This window comes from Asterias rubens, chromosome 5 (genome assembly GCF_902459465.1).
Source record: "Asterias rubens chromosome 5, eAstRub1.3, whole genome shotgun sequence".
Classification (NCBI taxonomy): Eukaryota; Metazoa; Echinodermata; class Asteroidea; order Forcipulatida; family Asteriidae; genus Asterias; species Asterias rubens.
The window spans coordinates 20,810,662-20,830,233 of record NC_047066.1 but is presented as its reverse complement, the minus strand read 5'-3'; the positions used below and the strand labels follow the sequence as shown (position 1 = coordinate 20,830,233).

At 40.5% G+C, this 19,572-nt stretch overlaps 1 protein-coding gene across 2 annotated transcripts in view; it reads left to right on the top strand.

Annotated features, from left to right (window-relative positions):
- The window catches only part of LOC117290223 (neurofibromin-like), a 50,136-nt gene that overhangs the window by 3,247 nt on the left and 27,317 nt on the right, over nt 1-19,572 (top strand). Inside the window, exons 2-19 of one of the 2 annotated variants that reach the window (XM_033771482.1) lie at nt 1,970-2,119; nt 2,631-2,714; nt 3,763-3,950; nt 4,319-4,425; nt 5,128-5,195; nt 5,868-5,943; nt 6,295-6,404; nt 6,925-7,167; nt 8,237-8,434; nt 9,073-9,201; nt 10,164-10,298; nt 10,586-10,782; nt 11,458-11,641; nt 12,252-12,438; nt 13,498-13,571; nt 14,450-14,605; nt 18,222-18,298; nt 19,154-19,246. In XM_033771482.1, coding sequence (XP_033627373.1) covers nt 1,970-2,119; nt 2,631-2,714; nt 3,763-3,950; nt 4,319-4,425; nt 5,128-5,195; nt 5,868-5,943; nt 6,295-6,404; nt 6,925-7,167; nt 8,237-8,434; nt 9,073-9,201; nt 10,164-10,298; nt 10,586-10,782; nt 11,458-11,641; nt 12,252-12,438; nt 13,498-13,571; nt 14,450-14,605; nt 18,222-18,298; nt 19,154-19,246 — 2,456 coding nt within the window. Of the gene's footprint in view, nt 1-1,969; nt 2,120-2,630; nt 2,715-3,762; nt 3,951-4,318; nt 4,426-5,127; nt 5,196-5,867; nt 5,944-6,294; nt 6,405-6,924; nt 7,168-8,236; nt 8,435-9,072; nt 9,202-10,163; nt 10,299-10,585; nt 10,783-11,457; nt 11,642-12,251; nt 12,439-13,497; nt 13,572-14,449; nt 14,606-18,149; nt 18,299-19,153; nt 19,247-19,572 lie in introns of both variants that reach the window. The other variant, XM_033771481.1, reaches the window with a different exon arrangement.

Below are 19,572 nucleotides of genomic sequence, written 5' to 3'. Positions count from 1 at the left end.
AATGGTCATGATTGTCATGTATTGTAAAGTAAGTGTAAAATATTTGTTTTTGTTTTAATGTTCAAACAGTAGAAAAAGTAAAGGAGGGGAGGGGGCGTACTGAGTATACAGTAACACTAATAGTAATACACATCGGTGTATGTTTAAAAAACAAATGATCCATATTGTTGTGAGATTAGAAAAAAGGAACTGGAATCTATTTTAGCTTTCTCTTTCTCTTTTGATGTAATTAATGACTAGTATAGTATGTACTGTAGTGTATGCTGTGCCAGGAAATGGTTTTGGCTTGGTTTCCATTGGCAGGTCAGGTCATTTCCATCAGTAGTGGTTCTCCACAGGGTTAAATTTTGTCCGGGCCCTAAACCAATCCTGCATGCTCGACAAATATTGCGCAAACCATCCCTGCACTTTTATCAAATCGCGCAAATTATTCCTGCACTGTCGGCATATTGCGCACACTATTCTTGCACTATCATCAAATTACGCAAACTATTCCTGCACTATCAGCAAATTGTGCAAACTATTCCTGCACGATAGATAAGCCAATTGCACAAACGATTGCAGCACCTGGACAAAAACCGCGTGTGGAGAACCCCGAATTGTGTATGTCATGGTTGTGAAGTCTTGTGGCAGAGTGATGTGCATTGGACTCAAGTTCTGATGGCTGTCTTGTACATATCAAAGTGTGGATTAAATTTCTGGTCATGACACTGTACTTGCATGTAATGCCTACATGTAGGCTTGGACACATGTTCATTATGTTGTCACTAAATTTTAATTGAGATTTCAAACAATTTTGCGGCAACATTTTATCCTATCACAGCAGATCTAAATAATTATGCATTGTGACATGAACTTGAGGTGTTGTATATTTTAGGCCTGGGGAAGCCATGGGTTCTCCGGCCCTGGCCTTGGTGCCTTTTGTTTTTTTCACATGCTACCCTAGTAGTAAAATAAAAACGGCTTGCCCTTTCAAGATGCAATCCAGGCCTGCTTATAAATCTGTTTACGTTGTAGTGTAGGTTGAATATAAAGACTGCTTCCTTCTCTTCTTGGTAGCGTTTTCCAGCAAATTTACCTACCATTTGTAATCAGTCAACTGCACTGGTTTTGTGTGGTTGTAGAACTGTGTACAGCTGCATACGTGTGTAATCTTATGTTGTGTGTTTTTTATGGATTGCATATTCCATATTATTGCAGGATGGCAAAGTTTATAGGCCTATCATTCAAAACCGCATTGGATGTATATTGAATGGTCAGAGTTTACAATGTTGAAGTGCAGTGAAGTTACTGTACACCCAATGTACATTTACAGTGTAGTTCATTTACTATTTGATTCCATGTACAATGTAATAGTACACGCACCTGTATGATACACATACAATGTACATGTAGTGTGAGTTTATAACATACATTTTTTTTACGTAACATTTGTGTACAAGAACATGTAATTATATTAACACTATCAGGTAAACAGTAATTACATTTTAATGTGAGCTGTCCTGTGCCCGGAGGAAGGATGTAACGAAAGTGTGACGCCAGCAAAAGGTCATGTTACACAACTACTGTCAAACATTGCAGGCATGTATGCTTTCGTTTTTGAAAGCGCAAGGGCACCAAGGCATTTTCTCCTTGATAAAGGACACCCCATGAGGAAAGTGTAAATTTCTAACTAGCATTTCAAGGACACCAAGGCATTGACCAGGGGGCATCCACGAAATATCAGGTCTGAAAAAATTGTGTTTCAAGAAATCTGAGTAGAGACACTTGAAGAGGCAATTTTTCTTTGGTTAGGGGCACTTCTATACGTGGAAAATGTAAGCTGATATTTAATAGAACCTTGCAGAGGGCATCACAGCAAAAGAACAGGGCACTACGGCAACGGATGTGGGTACTGTGGGTTATTTTGAACCTGTGTCATTATTGTTTTATTATTATTAAGTTAAAAGTGTTTTCTGTTACCCTTCAGCTCCCATCTCATGTGAGTGCACAATCCAGCCATGCTCATGCTGACCTGGAGCGGAGCAAGAACTGTTTAATCAGTGTCAGCAAGAAGCTCTTCTCCCAAGTCATCAATGGGCTGGCCAAGATACTCAACAATCTCAACCCGTTTTCTGTGGTAAGAGCCCAGAGTTACATGTTTGGCAAAACAAATAGCCTCACGACCATGGTTTCTTCTGTGGTGCTGATAGCCTGTACCATTCATGTGTAAAGCCCACAAGGGAACCGGTGGCGCTACAGCAAAAATGTGGAAGGCAATGTAGACTTTCAAACGTTGCTGGTCAGTGGTCAATCAAAGGTCGACTAAATGTTCTTAGTCTGACCAACTCGTACTCATATTCCAACCAACAGAAGATTAAAGTTAATCTCTTTTATAAGGGTGTCGTGGCCGAGCAGATAAGAGCACTGAACTCAAGCTCTGGTGTTTTTGTTCAGCAGAGTGTGGGTTCGAGTCCCGGTCGTAACACTTGTATCCCTGAGCCAGACACTTAATTGCTTCTCTCCACCCAGGGGTAAATGGGTACCTGTGAGGGCAGAGATGGTTCTTGTGATTGATTTAGCCGGGTGTGAAAAGCGCTGTATAAAAACTGGTTATTATTATACATTATTATATAATATTATCTTTACAGAAATCCTTAGGACCTGATGATGTCAAGTTATTGCACCAATCTCAACTCATTGTCCTAGACACACTAGAGAAGTGCCTCTCAGCAGTAAGTATTGTTCAGACATAGAATTTCTCAAGATTTTTTCAGCATTGTCTCAAATTCTCCTTTCAAGAGTTTTCTGATATCTGCTCCCAGAATCGTGAGTATACATGTACAGTGCTTTACACACATCAGTGTTCGTATGATAGATGTTAAATTTAAAATGTCTCAGGCATATTACTCGGGTGGGATTCAAACCCACGACCCTTGCAATTCTAGAGCAGTGTCTTAACAACTAGACTACCGAGATTGCATTAGTGTGTATGTTTAAAACCAAATAATATTGTTTATCCCTGATGTAAATTTAATATCTAATAGATTACTTCATATTTATTATTCTTACAATGACAATGACTAGAGCAAGCTATTCAATACATTGAGACCAATTTAGAACTCACTCTGAGATAGTTAAGTTTATAACGAGAAGTCCCCTCGATCCACTAAAGCTAAAGTAGTAGTCCCGCCAATTTTCTAGTTAAAAAGCACGTCAGGACTTTCTTTTCAGAACTGAGAAGTCTCCTGAATTCCGAAAATCTACTGAGCAGTAGTAGAAAAATGTAAAGCAAGACAAGTTCTCAAAAGAACATAATCTAACCTGGCAAGTAGACACACACATGTTGTAACCGGAAAACCAAATATTTATTGATACCTCAACATGCATTGCCTCAAATCCTACAAATGGCCGAGTGGATAAGAGCACCAAACTCGAGCTCTGATGTTTCTGTTCAGCAGAATGTGGGTTCGAATCCTGGTCGTGACACCTGTGTCCATGAGCAACTTCTCTCCACCCAGGGGTAAATTGGTTCCTGTGAGGACAGAGATGGTTCTTGTGACTGGTTTAGCCGAGTAGCGCAGATAATTGTCGTATAGGCTGTATACTCCCCAGGGAGTTGAGATGGTTTAAGGAATGATTTAAGGCCAAGTGACCAGGGGTAATAATGTCGGAAGCGCTTTGAGATGCCCTCTGGTGTGAAAAGTGCTATATAAAAACTGGTTATTATAATTAATATTGTTATTATTATTCTTACATTCTAACTTTTATCTTTCCTCTCAGCAACCAAAAGATACTTCTCGTTCCAATGAGACGATGCTTGTCAAGTCCCTCTTGCCGGAGGTGTGTCAGCTCCTCAACTATGAAGAGCATCATCCGCTAACCACACAACTCAAAATGTCCGCCTCAAAGGTCCTCTTTGCTCTCAGCCTCAATAACTTCAATGCAGTCTTCAGTCGCATATATGCAAGGTAATTAAGTAACCTGAAAAAGACTTTACAAATTCAGTCTGCTGATGGTGACTAGAGCAAGCTAGTCGAAACGTTGAGACCAATTCAAGAACTGACTCTGCTGTAGTACAGTTTATTACGATCCATTATGCTAAAGTAGTAGTCCCAGACAATTTTCTATATCCTGGGTGCATCATCAGGCCGACTGATGTTTTAGCGGCAAAAGGCAGAACATCAGTAGGCCTCATGATGCACTCAGGATAGTATGTAAGACTGCCGTCAGTCAAAAAATAGTAATTCCAGTTGTTCAGTTTATAAAATCTTTCAATAATATAGTTAGCTGGATGGCGGAGAATATTCATAAATATACTTGTCTTAAATACTTGCAGACTGGATGCCCTTGCTAAGATCACAGATGAGTCGGGTGATGAGTCGGATATCGAGCTTATTCAACACATAAACATGGATTGTAAACGACTCACAAGACTCTTAACAGGTATGGATTCTTTAACCCTCCTACAATTATCGCCAATCATTGTTGTTTTGAATGATAGATACTCTACATGTATGTAATATAAAAATCAGTATCTTTATGGCGTGTTGTGGCTGAGTTGTTAAGAGCGCCAGACTGAAGGACTGGTGTTTCTTATCAGCAGAGTGTGGGTTCGTGTCCCAGTCAGGGCACTTGAGTCCTTGAGCAAGATACTATACTAGAATTGCTTTGTCCTTCAGATGGGACATTTATATAAATTGTTTATTTATTTAACAATTTCATCGCAGCATACCGCTGAATTGCGACATTATTTACAATCGTTAAAAATATTACAATAATTATTAAAAGCTTTACAATAGAAAATACATTAGGATTGTTTGCGAATGGGTGACCCTGATAATAGATAATAAACAATCGACCAAGAATTTTCCTTGACCTCTCAGGGTTTTTTGTCTACAAATTTATTAGATCTATTATATCCATGATAAACGGCAAATAAACATTTTAGCTCTAGGCTTCGTAATAAGGGAGCTATACTCTTGCAAACTTTTAGCTTATAAGCGCTACCTTGCAAATTAAAATGTCAATATCTCAATAACTCTAGCACATAGAGTATAACTAAATTCTTGGTTGATTTGATATGGATTTACCCATTTGTAACGTCTTTTTGAATTTGATCCCAATGTATTTTTATCTCATTTACAGAAACAATATCTAAATTCCCAACGTTGAGGAAGAGTGTGATGGCCACATTGGTAGTCAGTCTTGAAAAGGTAAAATTGTCGCAGTCTTGAAAGGATAGCTGTTTTCGACTGATGAACAGTCAATCACAAGAACATGTATGCGCAGTGGTTTGAAAACCACTGATATAGCAGTTACCTCAATGTCATTTCTCTATTCAGTTAACAATCAATGTGTCAATGGTGAATGAAAAGTGCTTGAGTTTGTCCAACACAAAATCTATAAAGATTTACTCAATATTACCTGTTGTTCATTTGGTGTCTCTGTAACTAAAAGTGTACCTACATACCTATGGTTGTGGCTGTGCACAATATTAACAAGATGCTATGTTTAAAAACCGGAAATATTTTCATCCACATCAATTTTTTATTTTATTTAATTTTTTTATTTTATTAGTAAGAATTTAAGCTTACAGTAGAAAACAAATATCGATTAGTATAAAAATGAAGGACGGATGCAATGTATGGAAATTTGAAGATAATAACTACAGAAATTAACATACTAGTCAACATGCAGGGGAAAAGAAATTGCTTCCTTCAAGACCCCTTTGAAAAACTGCATGTACTACTTTTCAGAGTAAAGTTCTAAGATTGTGTAAATCGCAGAGAGAGCACAAAATTGACTGTTCATTAACTCTATGAAATTGAGTCCTTATTTGATGATGTTATGAGATTTTAAAATCATTTTTTTTCTTCTCTAAACAGGCGATATGGAACTGGATGGATAACTATCCTGAAGAGTTCATGGAACTACATGGAACGCAGGAGTCAGAAATTCAGGGTAAGCTCAAGACAACAATATAGTGTATTGTATTCAGCATTAACCCTCCTACTGTCTAACCATTAAATATTATCTACTGTTGTTTGGTATAAGGGAATTAAAGAGTGTCTTAACCGGCAGTTTAAAACCAGCAGGGTTGTGGCCGTGCTATAGAGAGGTTCTACCTTGAAAAAATGCTGAGACTCTTCTGTCCTTCAAAAAGGGTCTTAAGACTTATTATTTTGCTCTCCAACGTGTATCTGGTTGTCCCCATTATTTTGGTATTTCTTCTCTTACGCGCCTTGCATCCTTTGTTAATTTGGCAATATATAAACCCAGTTATTATTATTGTTTTTTTATGTTTTATTTTAGATTGCTGTGAGAAACTCTTTGACATGGCTGAGAGCCTGCCGGAAATGCAATCAACAAAGAAGAAGAGTTCGGTCTGGCTCCTGCAAGTCATGCTCCTCATCCTCTGCCCAGTAAGTAGTGCAAAATATACCTGACCGTGTCTTGAAACGAAATGAAATCGTGAGAAATTGTGATTCGTGGTCAATATACCAGTTAATGTTGGATGTAAATGTAATGATAATAATAATATAAAGCGCACAGTATCTGACAGAGAAAATACCATTCAAGGGCGCCAGTTCCCAAAGTCAAAAGTTCAGGATTTAAAATGCTTGGTTGAAGAGATGTGTCTTGAGCTGCCATTTGAAGAGGTTACTCTGTGTTGTGACGGCCAGCGGCAGTGAGTTCCACGGACGAGGTGCAATGTTAGAGAAAGCTCTGTCTCCGTAGCTAGCAAGGCGTGAGATATAGGTACGTGGAGTGTCGGATGAAGGACCGTAGACCAGGCCCGACATTAGGAAGGTGTAGCATGTAGTAGGTGGCAACGTGCTCCTGGTGGCATTTTGGGTTGGTAGTCCAAATCAGGTCAGTTTAGGCCTTGTGATGTTAGGCGATCTCTAATTAAACCAGTACCATCTCCTTGTCTGTTTTCAGGCTCTGATGACTGCGATCTTCGGCAGCGCCAGCCACCACCCTAACCTCTCCTCACGCCTACTGCAGAAGAAACAGTTTCTAGACAACCTGCAGAAGTCCTTGTGCTCACCAGGCAGCAACAAGCAGATGACGGAGTGTGCTGTGGTGTCGAGCGTCAAGCTCTGCAAGGCAGCCTCGTACGTCAAGGACTCACAGAATTCCACGCTGTGCAAGCTGGTTAATGTCCTCATGATGGATTTGAAGGTTTGTCTTTCACCTGGGCGAAATTTTATAAAGCTGCTTTGCAGAAAATACTGCTGATTAAATTTCTTTGCTCAGCAAAAAATTATTGGGGCACCAGTCACAACAGTAAAAACTTTACGGAATGTTGGCTGGTAACCTGGTTGTGCTAGACAGAGCCCAATTTCATGGCTCTGCTTACTGTAAGCACAGAATCGGAAGCAGGGAAATCTGTGCTTACGGCAAGCCTATTTCACGGGTTAGCGGCAAATTTTGGCGTCTGCGCGGGCATACTCCACGTTATTAGGCATTCTACGCTTACAAGGCTAGCTCAGAAATTCAGCGCTTGCAAGTAAGCGGGAAATTGTGATCGTAAGCGCAGAATTCGGTGGTAAGCAGAGCCATGAAATTGGGCACTGGTTGCTGTGCTTACAGGCCTTATGAAATTGGGCCCTCTCAAAAACAACCAAATTGTAAGTTGTAAATTTCTACTGGAGCATTTCTAGGGCACCAAGGCACTTCATTGCCTCCGTGTAGTATCAGGCCTGTAATCATAATATTGTCCACTGTGTATTGATCTGAGACACAGCTAATGATAAGGAGTATCAAATGTCAGAGAGAAAGCACACAGTCAAAAGGCCAGTCAACTTATTGCATGGCCCCATAACACAAACATTTTGGAATCCTGGCATCATACCTGAAGCTTGCACATTAAGCATGAACAATTTTGCTGATCTGCTCGCCCTTGGTGGCTTCAATAAAATTGTGCCAACCCACTAAAATTGGTCTTGCTACAACCCTGATCCACACCCCAGGGCCCAATTTCATAGAGCTGCTTAGCACACAAATTTGCTTAGCATGAAATTTCTTTCTTGATAAAAACAGGATTACTAACCAAATTTCCATGTGTTACACATTGCTTGTTACTGGTAGTCAGCTGTCAATTGCATATCAAAATCACGTGAAAATTTTGTTGGTAATCCTGTTTTTATCAAGGCAAAAATTTCATGCTAAGCAAATTTTTGTGCTTAGCAGCTCAATGAAATTGGGCCCTGGTAACTTAATCTGGAATTGATGTGTTGTTTTGCCTCAGATGCTCCTGTTCAACCCTGCAAAGCCCTTCTCTCGTGGGAACTTCTCAGCTGACATTGAACTGATGGTAGAGTGTGCCGTCGCCTGCTTTCGCCTCCGCCCAGACAAGTGTGAACACTTCAATGCGTGCCTCTCCGTCCACGCCCCACCTCATTTTCACTTGGTGCTAGTTCGTGCATTGCACTCCATCGTGACAAAGGTGAGTGTCTTTATCAAATGGTACAGTTGCAGCAGATGACTGTCTGATGGCCCAAATCCTCATGTGACTGGCTTCATCATCATATTTACGTGAAGTGATCAACAGGGGTGACATTTTCAAGAACATTTTCTGTTGTAAATTTAAATGCACAAATTTATCTTAATTTCTATTGCCAACTTCCTTCCTGATAAATAGATCAAAAAGGGCTTAAAATTAACATAAAAAATAGTGTCGATGTATGTTAAATTTAAAGTGCAGATGATATGTTCAACTTTGAACTCCCTTTTTATCACTTTTATTCTCTTGTATCTCTTGATGTTTCTACTTTCACAACCTTTGAACTAAAAAAGGTGTCAGCATGGGTTTTTAACAGCTTAAAAACATAGGTTATGCCCTTTCAAATGTAGCCAAAACTAAGTAATGACCTGGATCGATAAACGTCTCACTTTGCTTGATCACATCAAATATTTCCATCCCCCAACTGCCTATATCCTTCGGAATCCCATTTTAGCCAAGCTGCATACCACCAAAAAGCAATTAAGAGTGATTAACAGTTTAATCTTCTCTCTTTGTGAAATCTAGCCCTGTACTTTTTATGTTGAATAATCAAGTTCTTTTCTCGTTTCTCATAACTCCAGTCGAATATGAAATGGTGGCCCAAAATAGATGTAGTGTATGACACGATGCCGGGACCACTCCGAATACTGTTTAGTGACACTCATTCCAAAGTCACCAGTCACTGTCAGCCAACCATGAGATCGAGCCAGGTAATCATTTTGATTTTCTCTCTTAACGTTTCTATTACAAATTGATTTGTCTTTTTTAAAGCAATCGCACAACACCGGCAAACAGTATTGTTCAAAGCCCACACTTTGTGTATCACAACTTATATAAAATAACAAACTGAAAGTTTAGGCTCAATCGGTCATTGGAGTCTGGAGAAAATAACTGGAAAACCCACCCTTGTTTACGCATGTTTCGCTGTGTCATGACATGTGTTTAAAGTAATTCTGTTACTCTCGATATCGAGAATTGATAATTGTTTTAATGTTTTCTCAAAAAGTCTTTCACCATTACCTTCTGTAAACCCTGGTAGTTATTTGTAAATCTGTGAACTTTTAATTTTTGTTCTGTTCAGCAAGTGTCCAATGTCTTTAACTCTCATACATCATCTTAATCTTACAAGGAAGAATGTTTTTACTTGATATTTTGACCAGTATTTTTAGTGTCCTCCTGAAGACCATCAGAGCATACTGATTGAAACGTTGAGTTGTCAACCACTGGTTCGTCTCAGAACCAACACTTATTAAAAAGAGATATACACGTTGTGCTTCCCCAAACCTCTCCTGAATATACTCAAACCATACAAAGTTAATTGTATTAAGGGATTGAAAAGCCAATTTACATGAAGCTTTGGTCCGGTAATGAACCGGGGTCCACGGAGATGAAAGACAGGGAAGAAAACACTGAGCCAACCTGACTGACCACTTTTGGTCTTACAATTCTAGACTCCTTATTGAGCCCATATCTAATCATTCATGGGGAGACCGATCTCCCTCACATGCTGCCCCATGTCTATGGAACAAATTGCCTGCACTAGTTAAATTATTTGTTTCTTTCTCCCAATTTATAAAAACAACTTTAAAAAAATCTTTTCGAACAGGTATTTGAGTCAATGGTTTGTTTTGTTGATAGACTCATTTGTCTATGTTACCTTGTCTCTTTGCAGAGTTTGCAAACTTTGAAGAGGGTCTACCAGAAACCAGTTAGGAAGTTTAAAGAGAAATCAAATGAGGAAGTACCCAACATGTTACTGCTGTGGCTGGTCAGACTGGTCCATGCTAACCCCAAACTAATGCTGCATGTAAGTAGAAAATAAATTAATATTCCTTTGGTAATATTTAATAGATGTTAAAATTGAATCGGGGATAAAGAATATTATTTGGTTTAACTCTTACACCTATGTGTGTAAGCACTGTATTGACCCAATTCACCTGACGTCATCACCAGAAAAATCTTGGATGCGCCATACTGGTGGGCAATCCTATTTTTATCAAGGAAGAAATTTCATGCTAAGCATATTTGTTGTGCTTAGCAGCTCTGTGAAATCGGGCCCTGGTGTGATTATTGTTTTGTTGTGTTTGTCCACAGAACCCAGACCGTGCGGGACACGAGATTCAGAATAGTACAAGCAACCTCATACGCGGGCTGGTCACGCTGATGTATATGTTTGGAACCATTCCTAACGTTGCCCACGAGGCCATGAGGGCGCTGTTGACGTTACATCAAGCAGAGAATGTGGAGCTGTGGAACCGAGAGGCTCCTATCGCAACATTTTGGGATATTAGGTAAGAATGAAATGTTAAAAAAAACTATTTGAGGAATTCTAACATGAAGTTAATGGGTACTCTTCACAAGGTTTTCTCTTTTTCCATAGACCCCTTGCATTGGCTGTCATCGCTGAGGTCAAATAACGGAAACTTGATTAAAATCTGTTTAATTCATTCAAACTTCATAAAGCTGCATACTCACTACTTTCCCGAGTTCTGTGAAAAATCCACAGGCGAAATAGCCTTTAGCCATCTGGCTAGCTTGGCGGTCTAGTGTTTAAGCATCTGCTCTAGCAATGCGAAGGTTGTTGGTTCGGATCCCACCTGAGTGATTTGCCAGCATTCAGCCACCGGGCTAGCTCGGTGGTCTATTGGTAAGACATCTGCTGTAGCATTGCAAAGACCATGAGTTCGAATCCCACCTGAGTGATTTGCCCGACGATTTGTTTTTCATAGAACTCCGTTAGAGTGCTTGCATGTAATACACATCGGTGTAAGGGTAAAAACAAATTATATGGAGTAATGTCATCGAATTTCTTGGTGCGTGTGATGATTCTTGCAGCAGTGTTTTAAGCACGCTGGAGAAGAGAAACTCTTGAAATGAATAAATATATCGAATGGGTATAAAACAGCAGCTTATCATCGTTTAAACTCACCTTTTATTTCCACCTCCTGCTCCCCCTCCTCCATCAGCTCTCAGATGCTGTTCTCCGTCTCTCAGAAGCTCGTCTCCTGTCAGGTCATCAACGGCACGGAGGTCCTGAAATGGCTGAGCGAGGTCCTAGCCCTCAGAAACTGCTTCCTGAACAAGTACAAAGACCATGCCACTGTTGACTGTCACATTCCACGTACTAGAGATGCTCCGGACAAACTAGAGGTGCCTTGCACATTTTTTGGCTTGCCCCAATTTCAAGTCTTGCACGTTGTTTTCCAACTTGCCCCAATTTCAAGCCTTGCACGTTGTTCCCCGACTTGCCCCAATTTCAAGCCTTGCACGTTATTCCCCGACTTGTCCCAATTCCAAGCCTTGCACATTGTTCCCAGACTTGCCCCAATTTCAAGTCTTGTATGTTGTTCCCTGACTTGCCCCAACTTCAAGCATTGCACGTTGTTCCCCACTTGCCCAAACTTCAAGCCTTGCGTAATCTTTCTCTACTTGCCTCAGCTTCCGTAAACTTGGGTTTCCCGTTACTGTTTGTACAGATTGTATAAACGTGTGAAAGAAGCATTCAAATCTCTGCATTTTACAATTATCAGCATTTGTAGTGTGGACATAATACAGATATCTAATCTTATCTAAATCTAATCAAATCATATCATTCCTCTATTCACTGTGTATTTTCTTCATGAACCTATGGAACTGTGACCAAGAGGCGGTACTGACAGCCCTCTCTTGCTTCGGCCAGCTCTGTAAGGAGGCCGAGATCTGCTGAATCTAATCTAATGTTATGTAATCTAATCTAATCTAATCGTTCTCACATTCACAGTGTATTTTCTTCATGAACCTATGGAATTGTGACCAAGAGGCGGTACTGACAGCCCTCTCTTGCTTCGGCCAGCTCTGTGAGGAGGCCGAGATCTGCTGTGGAGCTGATGACTTCACTCTCACCCAGGTGCTACCAAATCATACCGTGTACTCCGATCTTGCCACGGCAGTTGGCATAGGACCCCAAGGTAATGATGATAATAATAGTAATAATAATAACTAGTTCTTACATGGCACATTTTCCAATAGTGTCTCAATGTGCTTTACATTAGTGCCCTGGTGATTGGGCCAATACCATCCCTTTTATCTAATACTCAGGTCCCTTGGGAGTATACAGCCCTGAGCTGCTGTGGCGCTCTTGTGGCTTTTCATAAACAAAATAAACCTCTACCCTCGCAGGTACCTATTTATACCCCTGGGTGAAGTGAGTCAATTAAAGTAAAGGATCTAGCTCAATGACACTAGTGTCATGACGAGGATTCGAACCCAGTCCCTGAGACTTAACCACCAGAACTCCTACTGTCTGACCCTTCAAAATCATACATTGTGGCTTTGAATGATGGAAAACACTACGGGAAGGCTACATTAAAGAAAGAGGTCAGAATAAAACCATCCTTTTTCTCTGGCAACTCACACCTGTTATCTTCATGTAATTCCTTTTGCAAACAATAGACTGAGGCTGCCAGATTTTTGACCGCGTGAGGGCAGTCATGACATCCTTACTTTAATATCGAGCCTGTAATTTCACGTCCTATGGTGTGTCATACACTGTAGCCAAGCAGTCAACTGGGGAGCTGCCAACTCCCCCTGATTCCACAGAAAGTTCCCTGAAAAAAGAGCAGTCTTTCTATGTTCTGATGTAACGACCCACCTCAGAAGCAACTAAAACTATACCGCGCATGGAGGTGACACGATGATAAAACTGTTCGATCAATAATCACGTATACCCCAAGAACTGATAAAAAGATGAGAGCGCCCCCACGCAGTCAAAAATCTGGGAGCTCTTAGTCTGTTTTTTGGGAAAGGAATTACATAATGATAACAGGTGCTAGTTGCTAGAGGAAAAGGATGTTTTTATTCTGGCCTCTTTCTTTAACGGAGCCTTCCAGTAATGTTTTCCATCATTCAAAGCCACAATGTATGATATTGAATGGTCAAACAATAGGAGGGTTTGCAGTATTTCTTAACAAAGGAAGTCATTGTATCTATATCCATGAAGTGAAATCGTCCCTTTTTTCCACCAACAGAGAGGGCAGCATTACAGAAGAGAATATTTGCTCTTTTGAGAAGGATCGAGTTTGTCACAGAGGGTAATATACAGGTGAGCAGCCATTCCCTTGTTTCTTCAACGACTTGACTTGAACATTGCCACAAACCTTCCCCCAAACTTTGCAAACAAAATCTTGATCTGATTTCTTTTTGTCCTCGAGCCTTCCAGAAAGTCTCTGTAGAGTCAAAACGTCAGGCTTTTAACTATTGTTTTCATTTATCAGGCCTGGAATTTCATCTTTGAGAGGGCAAAACCATTCTTATTTTGTAAAGGGCACTTCTATTGGACAATCTTAAAGTCTATGGGACATTTCTGGTTGGGCACCAAGGCCAAGACCAGGGGCATAAGAGGCCATAACCTTGGTGGACTTTGTACCTTATTCCAGGCATGTACAAGCTAAAGTAGTAGTCCCAGCCTATTTCTATACCATCTGCCCAGGTAATAGTTAATAAAGAGGACAGTTCGTTTCAGAACTAAGAAGTCTCCCAAACACCCGAACAATCTACTACGCGGTAGTAGAATAAAGCAAGACAGTTCTCTAAGAACAAACTATACCTGGCAAGTAGATACACACATGGTGTTACCGCAAACCAAATATTTATTGATACCTCACCATGTAATGCCTCAAATCCTATAACTATTGGATTGTTACATGTGTAGCTGTGGAGGCCATTGCCTGCGTGGCCTTTGTGGTACTCCGCCAGGCTTGATGTCTGGTCCTTATGGTTGGTAAGCAATAGGAGACTTTCCAACGCTAGGTGGCAGCAGACATACCGGGTAAATTTCCATTGTTTACGTAGTTCTGAACATGCGCATAATTCTGAGAACAATGGATTTACCCGGTAAGTCTGCTGCCCTCTATCGTCCCAGAAAGTCTCCCATTTGCAGAAGCTTATACTATTTCCTCATTTTCTTGGTATCTCCCGTAGTCTTGGAAAGAAACTTACAGCCGCTGGGAAACCATCACCAGACAGCTGTTAAGTAACAAGAGCCGGGGGGAGGACAGTCAGGCAGCGGAAGTGCGTGGGAGCATCCGCAGGCGAATATCTCACCACACCATACCAGCTCAGGAGCATGAACTAGAGGTAACCATTTTAACCTTTTATCACAGAGTAGCCATTTTTATCATTTTATTTTTATGCCACAATAAAAATAGTGAAAATATTATAAGAAGATCGCTGGGACCTCTTTATGGTTGTAACGTTGTTGTAAGATGACAGCAAAACAAAGAAAGAAACATTTCTCCAGAACAAAGAAACATTTCTCCAGAAGACGGTCAGAGCTTACTGACCGAAACGTCAAACAGAATAAACTGGCTCTTCAAAGAGCCACCACTACTCACAAAAGAGATTTGTACATGGTGTTGACCAAAAACCTTGCTTACTTATTGTTCCTTAAAGGCAATGGACACTATTGGTAATTTCTCAAAATAATTATTAGCATAAAACCTTACTTGGTAATGAGTAATGGGGAGAGGTCGATAGTATAAAACATTGTGAGAAGCGGCTCCCTCTGAAGCAGCAGTGTTTTGGGGAAAGAAGTAATTTCCACGAATTTGATTTTGAGACCTCAGAAAGAGATTTTGAGGTCTCGAAATCAAGCATCTGAAAGCACACAACTTCGTGTGACAAGGGTGTGTTTTCTTTCATTATTATCTCGCAACTTCAACGACCAATCGAGCTCAAATATTCACAGGTTTGTTATTGTATGCATATGTTGAGATACACCAAGTGAGAAGACTGGTCTTTGACATTTACCAATAGTGTCCAGTGTCTTTAAAGCAGAAATGACATTTTGGACTTCAGAGCTTCTTATAAGCAGAACCTCCTTAGAGCAATGCTCTCTATAACAAACGTGGGTTGAGTGTATGGGTGTATAGATTGGTTTCTTCATGGAGTCATCCACATTTAGAAGGTTTTTTAAGAGTTTTTTAGACAAGTTACTTTGCCTGTTTTCTGTTTATTGGGAACCAAATTAAATAGACCATGAACTATGTGTTAGAATTGTATAAAAACAAATTGAGTGCATTTCGTTGGTGCATTGTCACAAGTCACTAGGTTAAATCTGGCTTTTCAGTTTCTCTTGGCTTTGTCTTGTGAAATGGAATATCCCAGATTTTACCTTCTGATGATATTCTGCAACATAGCACTCAAATGCAGGCGTGACATTCGTTTTACTTTAGCGGGTTTCAAATTTTTTATTTTCATCTGCCGTTTGTGATTAAATGGCCTGAAAAGACTATTAAAGCCTACACCATGTGTACATGTAAGTTGGCCAAATGTCATGCCTGCGAATGCATCAAATATTTGTACAGTAGGTACTTGTATGAAGTAGCATGTACTTTTTTCCAAGGATCTTAACCATGTCAGCAGTATCGACTCAGTTAATGTTCGTTTTCAAGTTTGTTTAAACCAAACTTCTCAATTTTGAATGTCATATCTTGTGTTACATTTGTGTGAAGCAGAAACCCTGTTTTTTCTGGTTGAACTGTTTGGTGGAGGGTAGAAATAACCCATGCTGATCATGTGGTGTCTCTCTATGGACTAACTAACATCATTACGTATACTTATAGTTGATTGTGTTCTATTAATAGAACGATCCATTAGGCTCCGCCCACTGAGCACGTGTGAGCAAGAACACATGAGCCTCTCCAATGTCATCCTGCACAACTCTGCCGCGCGCGCCAAGCATACGCACACGCATGTGGGATTTTTTTTACAGACTTTTGGTTGTGCAATGGGTTGTGATTGGTCAATACGCAATGGGGTGGAGCTTAATGGATTGATCTACTAAAGGGACGAGAAACCTCAATACTTTTATCTGAATTCAGATTCTTTTTTATAAGTCTTAATTTTACTAGAAAGTTGCGCAAACCAATTCGCTATACATGCAGCACTATACCAATAGCAACAGCAGCTTCTTGGTACATCTAGACGCAATATATGTTCAGGGTGTTATAAAACAAATATCGACTGCTTTTACTTGTGCTATGGTTCAAACTACGGCTTCCTCAGTGCACTTTTCAAAAAGAAAAGGGGTTCGCACCGGTGTTCCTGGATTGATTGGCTGCATATTGCACCACAGCACCTTGTAAACCATTACATGGTGCTACATTGAGCCACAGCACCTTGTAAAACCATTACATGGTGCTACAATGTAATAGAATTGTTAACACACTTCAAGCTCCACAATACCTTACAGGAAAATACTGAATGTTGAAGCGCCTTGAGCACACTGAGTAATGGATATGAGTGCTATAGAAGAAGCCACTAATTACTATTGACCCCTTGCACGCGCGTCACACGCGGCAACTGTTTCAACGCTCACCATTGTGGTGGTCAATAGGTTTACGTGTAAACGCCGCGTCGCCTAAAATGCGCACTTCACTGAATAACACACGTTGACATTGACCATCAAAATGGCGCATCCACGATTATTCTAATGATGACGTCAGGTGAATTGGGTCAATAATGATGTTTACCACTGCTGTGCTGCCTCCACACGTGCCCAAAGTAAATGCCAAGCTGCACAATGCACTACATTTGTTAATACCAAACCCTCATGAATGCCACAAGCTCCTGCATCCAAATGTATCCGTTCCAACATAAGTTGAGATCCCACAGATTTGTTTGAAAGTTACTCTTGTTGGATTACATAGCAATTGATTCTCTCCAATAGACTGTGTAGGTATCTTAATACAGTAGGGACAAACTTTGTCCTGCAAGCTGTAATTCGTGCAAGATTTGCACATTCTGTGAGGATTAATTGGAACCTTTGAACAAATTTGATTTGATGAATTACATTTGACAGTATGAAATTGGCCCCTGTACTGCCCAGCAAGATCATATGGAACTTATTTATGCATATTTTTCTTGAATCGCCACTTCTTCAACAACTACATAGGTCACCCATTCAAAAAATGCATTATCTTAAAATCATCCATGAAGATGTACACTGCACTTTCAAACACACACCCAAATTACATAACAATTTCACTTGATCTCGGCATGCCAAACCAAAGTGGCCTCTGCTCTAAGCAGTACTCAAAGATTGCACCTTAAACATGTCGGACCCAATTTGATGCGTTTCAGACACGCATACGGTCTGCCCTACAATATGGCGACTTTCATGGCAACAAAGAGGTTATTCGATACGGTCTATTCAACACCTACAGCACAGCGCACATATCAAATATTTGCGATAAGGTCTATGAAATGGGGCCGTGTGGCCTATTTCATGGAGCTGCTTAAGCAAAACATTTGCTTTAGCACAAAAATAGCTCGCTTATTTTTCACATGTTACTGGCAAAAAATTCATGCCACATACATTGCTTGTGACTGGTATTCAGCTGTTATTTTCTTACATTTAACAATTGAGTGGAGTCTTGGCCGGTAATCTGATTTTAGTAAGCAAGGATTTTTTTGCTTAAGCAAAATTTTGTGCTTAAGCAGCTCTATGAAAGTTTGCCCTGGTGGTTAGTCTACTGCCACCTAGCGTCACCAAAAGAAACCCCATTGCTTTCCTGCCATCTCTCATGCTGCTTTTGCTTCTCCATCTCTCTGTCTATCCACCTCTCTGTGTTGTACCTCCGACCCAACCTTCGCTGTTTGAATCACCTGTCTCTCGTAGTCATGCGGCTGCCTTAGCCCCTCCCTACTCCTCCATCATTCCAACCCATTGTCTGTCACCGTTCGTCTCCAGGAGTGGCAGAATATGACCGGCTTCCTCTGCGCCCTCGGTGGGGTCTGCCTCAAGACCAACAAGAGCCCCAGACAGAGGTATCTATCTCTCTTTTTTTTTTTAACATACACTGTATTTATAATGATAACAAATTAACATGCACTAATGTGGGATAAGCACTGTGTACTCAGCTGGGATTCGAACCAATGACCTCCCCACCCCTACCATTCTTGTTCATGTACCTTATCTTAAAGACACTGGACACTATTGGTAATTTTCAAAGACCAGTCTGCTCACTTGGTGTATCTCAACATGTGCACATAACAACAAACCTGTGAAAATTTTAGCTCAATTGGTCGTTGAAGTTGGGAGATAATAATGTAAGAAAAAACACCCTTGTCACACGAAGTTGTGTGCTTTCAGATGCTTGATTTCGGGACCTCAAAATCTAATTCTGAGGTCTCAAAATCAAATTAAAATAGTTTGGTGGAAAATTACTTCTTTCTCAAAAAATACATTACTTCAGAGGGAGCCGTTTCTCACAATGTTTTATACTATCAACAGCTCCCCATTGCTTGTTACCAAGTAAGGTTTTATGCTGACAATTATTTTGAGTAATTACCAATAGTGTCCATTGCCTTAAATGAGAAGGTCAGTTCCGTCCTGAAGCAAGACACTTAACATTATCAGTGCCACAAGTGTCATTACTGTACATGTATGATCTATCTTATGTTTTTCAGAAAGTGTCATCAATTGTACATGTATGACCCATTATGTGAGGGCATTATCATACAAGAAATACTATTGACTTTTGGATGTACCAAGGCCCCAGTGCACTTATTGTTAAGAGAAGGGTTTGCCCTGGTGCTTTCTGGTATGTTAATGACTGCTTTGATACTCCCTCAGGTGTGATAAAACGTGATTTAAGAACAGCATTTTATTATTATTACTAGGTATGAATCATCCTATGGTGACACCTCACCAAGAACGTCACCGATGTCCAGTAACGGACCCTCTTCATCAGACAAGCCTTGTGCTGTTAATGAGTAAGTACAACCAGCCTAAATTCAGCGACACTTGGTGGTACTTTAATGTGGCCAGGTAGAGGAAATCGCAAGCATATTATTTGCAACCCCTGTGGAGCCCTTATTACACTATATCTCTTACCCATATGGAATACAGCCCTGGGACTTTTTTACCCCACCTTTATCCCAGCGCACTTTCACACTGCCCCCTTTCAAGACTACCCCTGGGTTTTACCGTTTACCCCTACTCTGGAGCCGGGGTTGCTATAGACCGTATTGAATATGACGTCACCGTTCAAATATTTGCCCTACAACATGGCCTCTGTGCGCGTGTGCGTGTGAGTGTC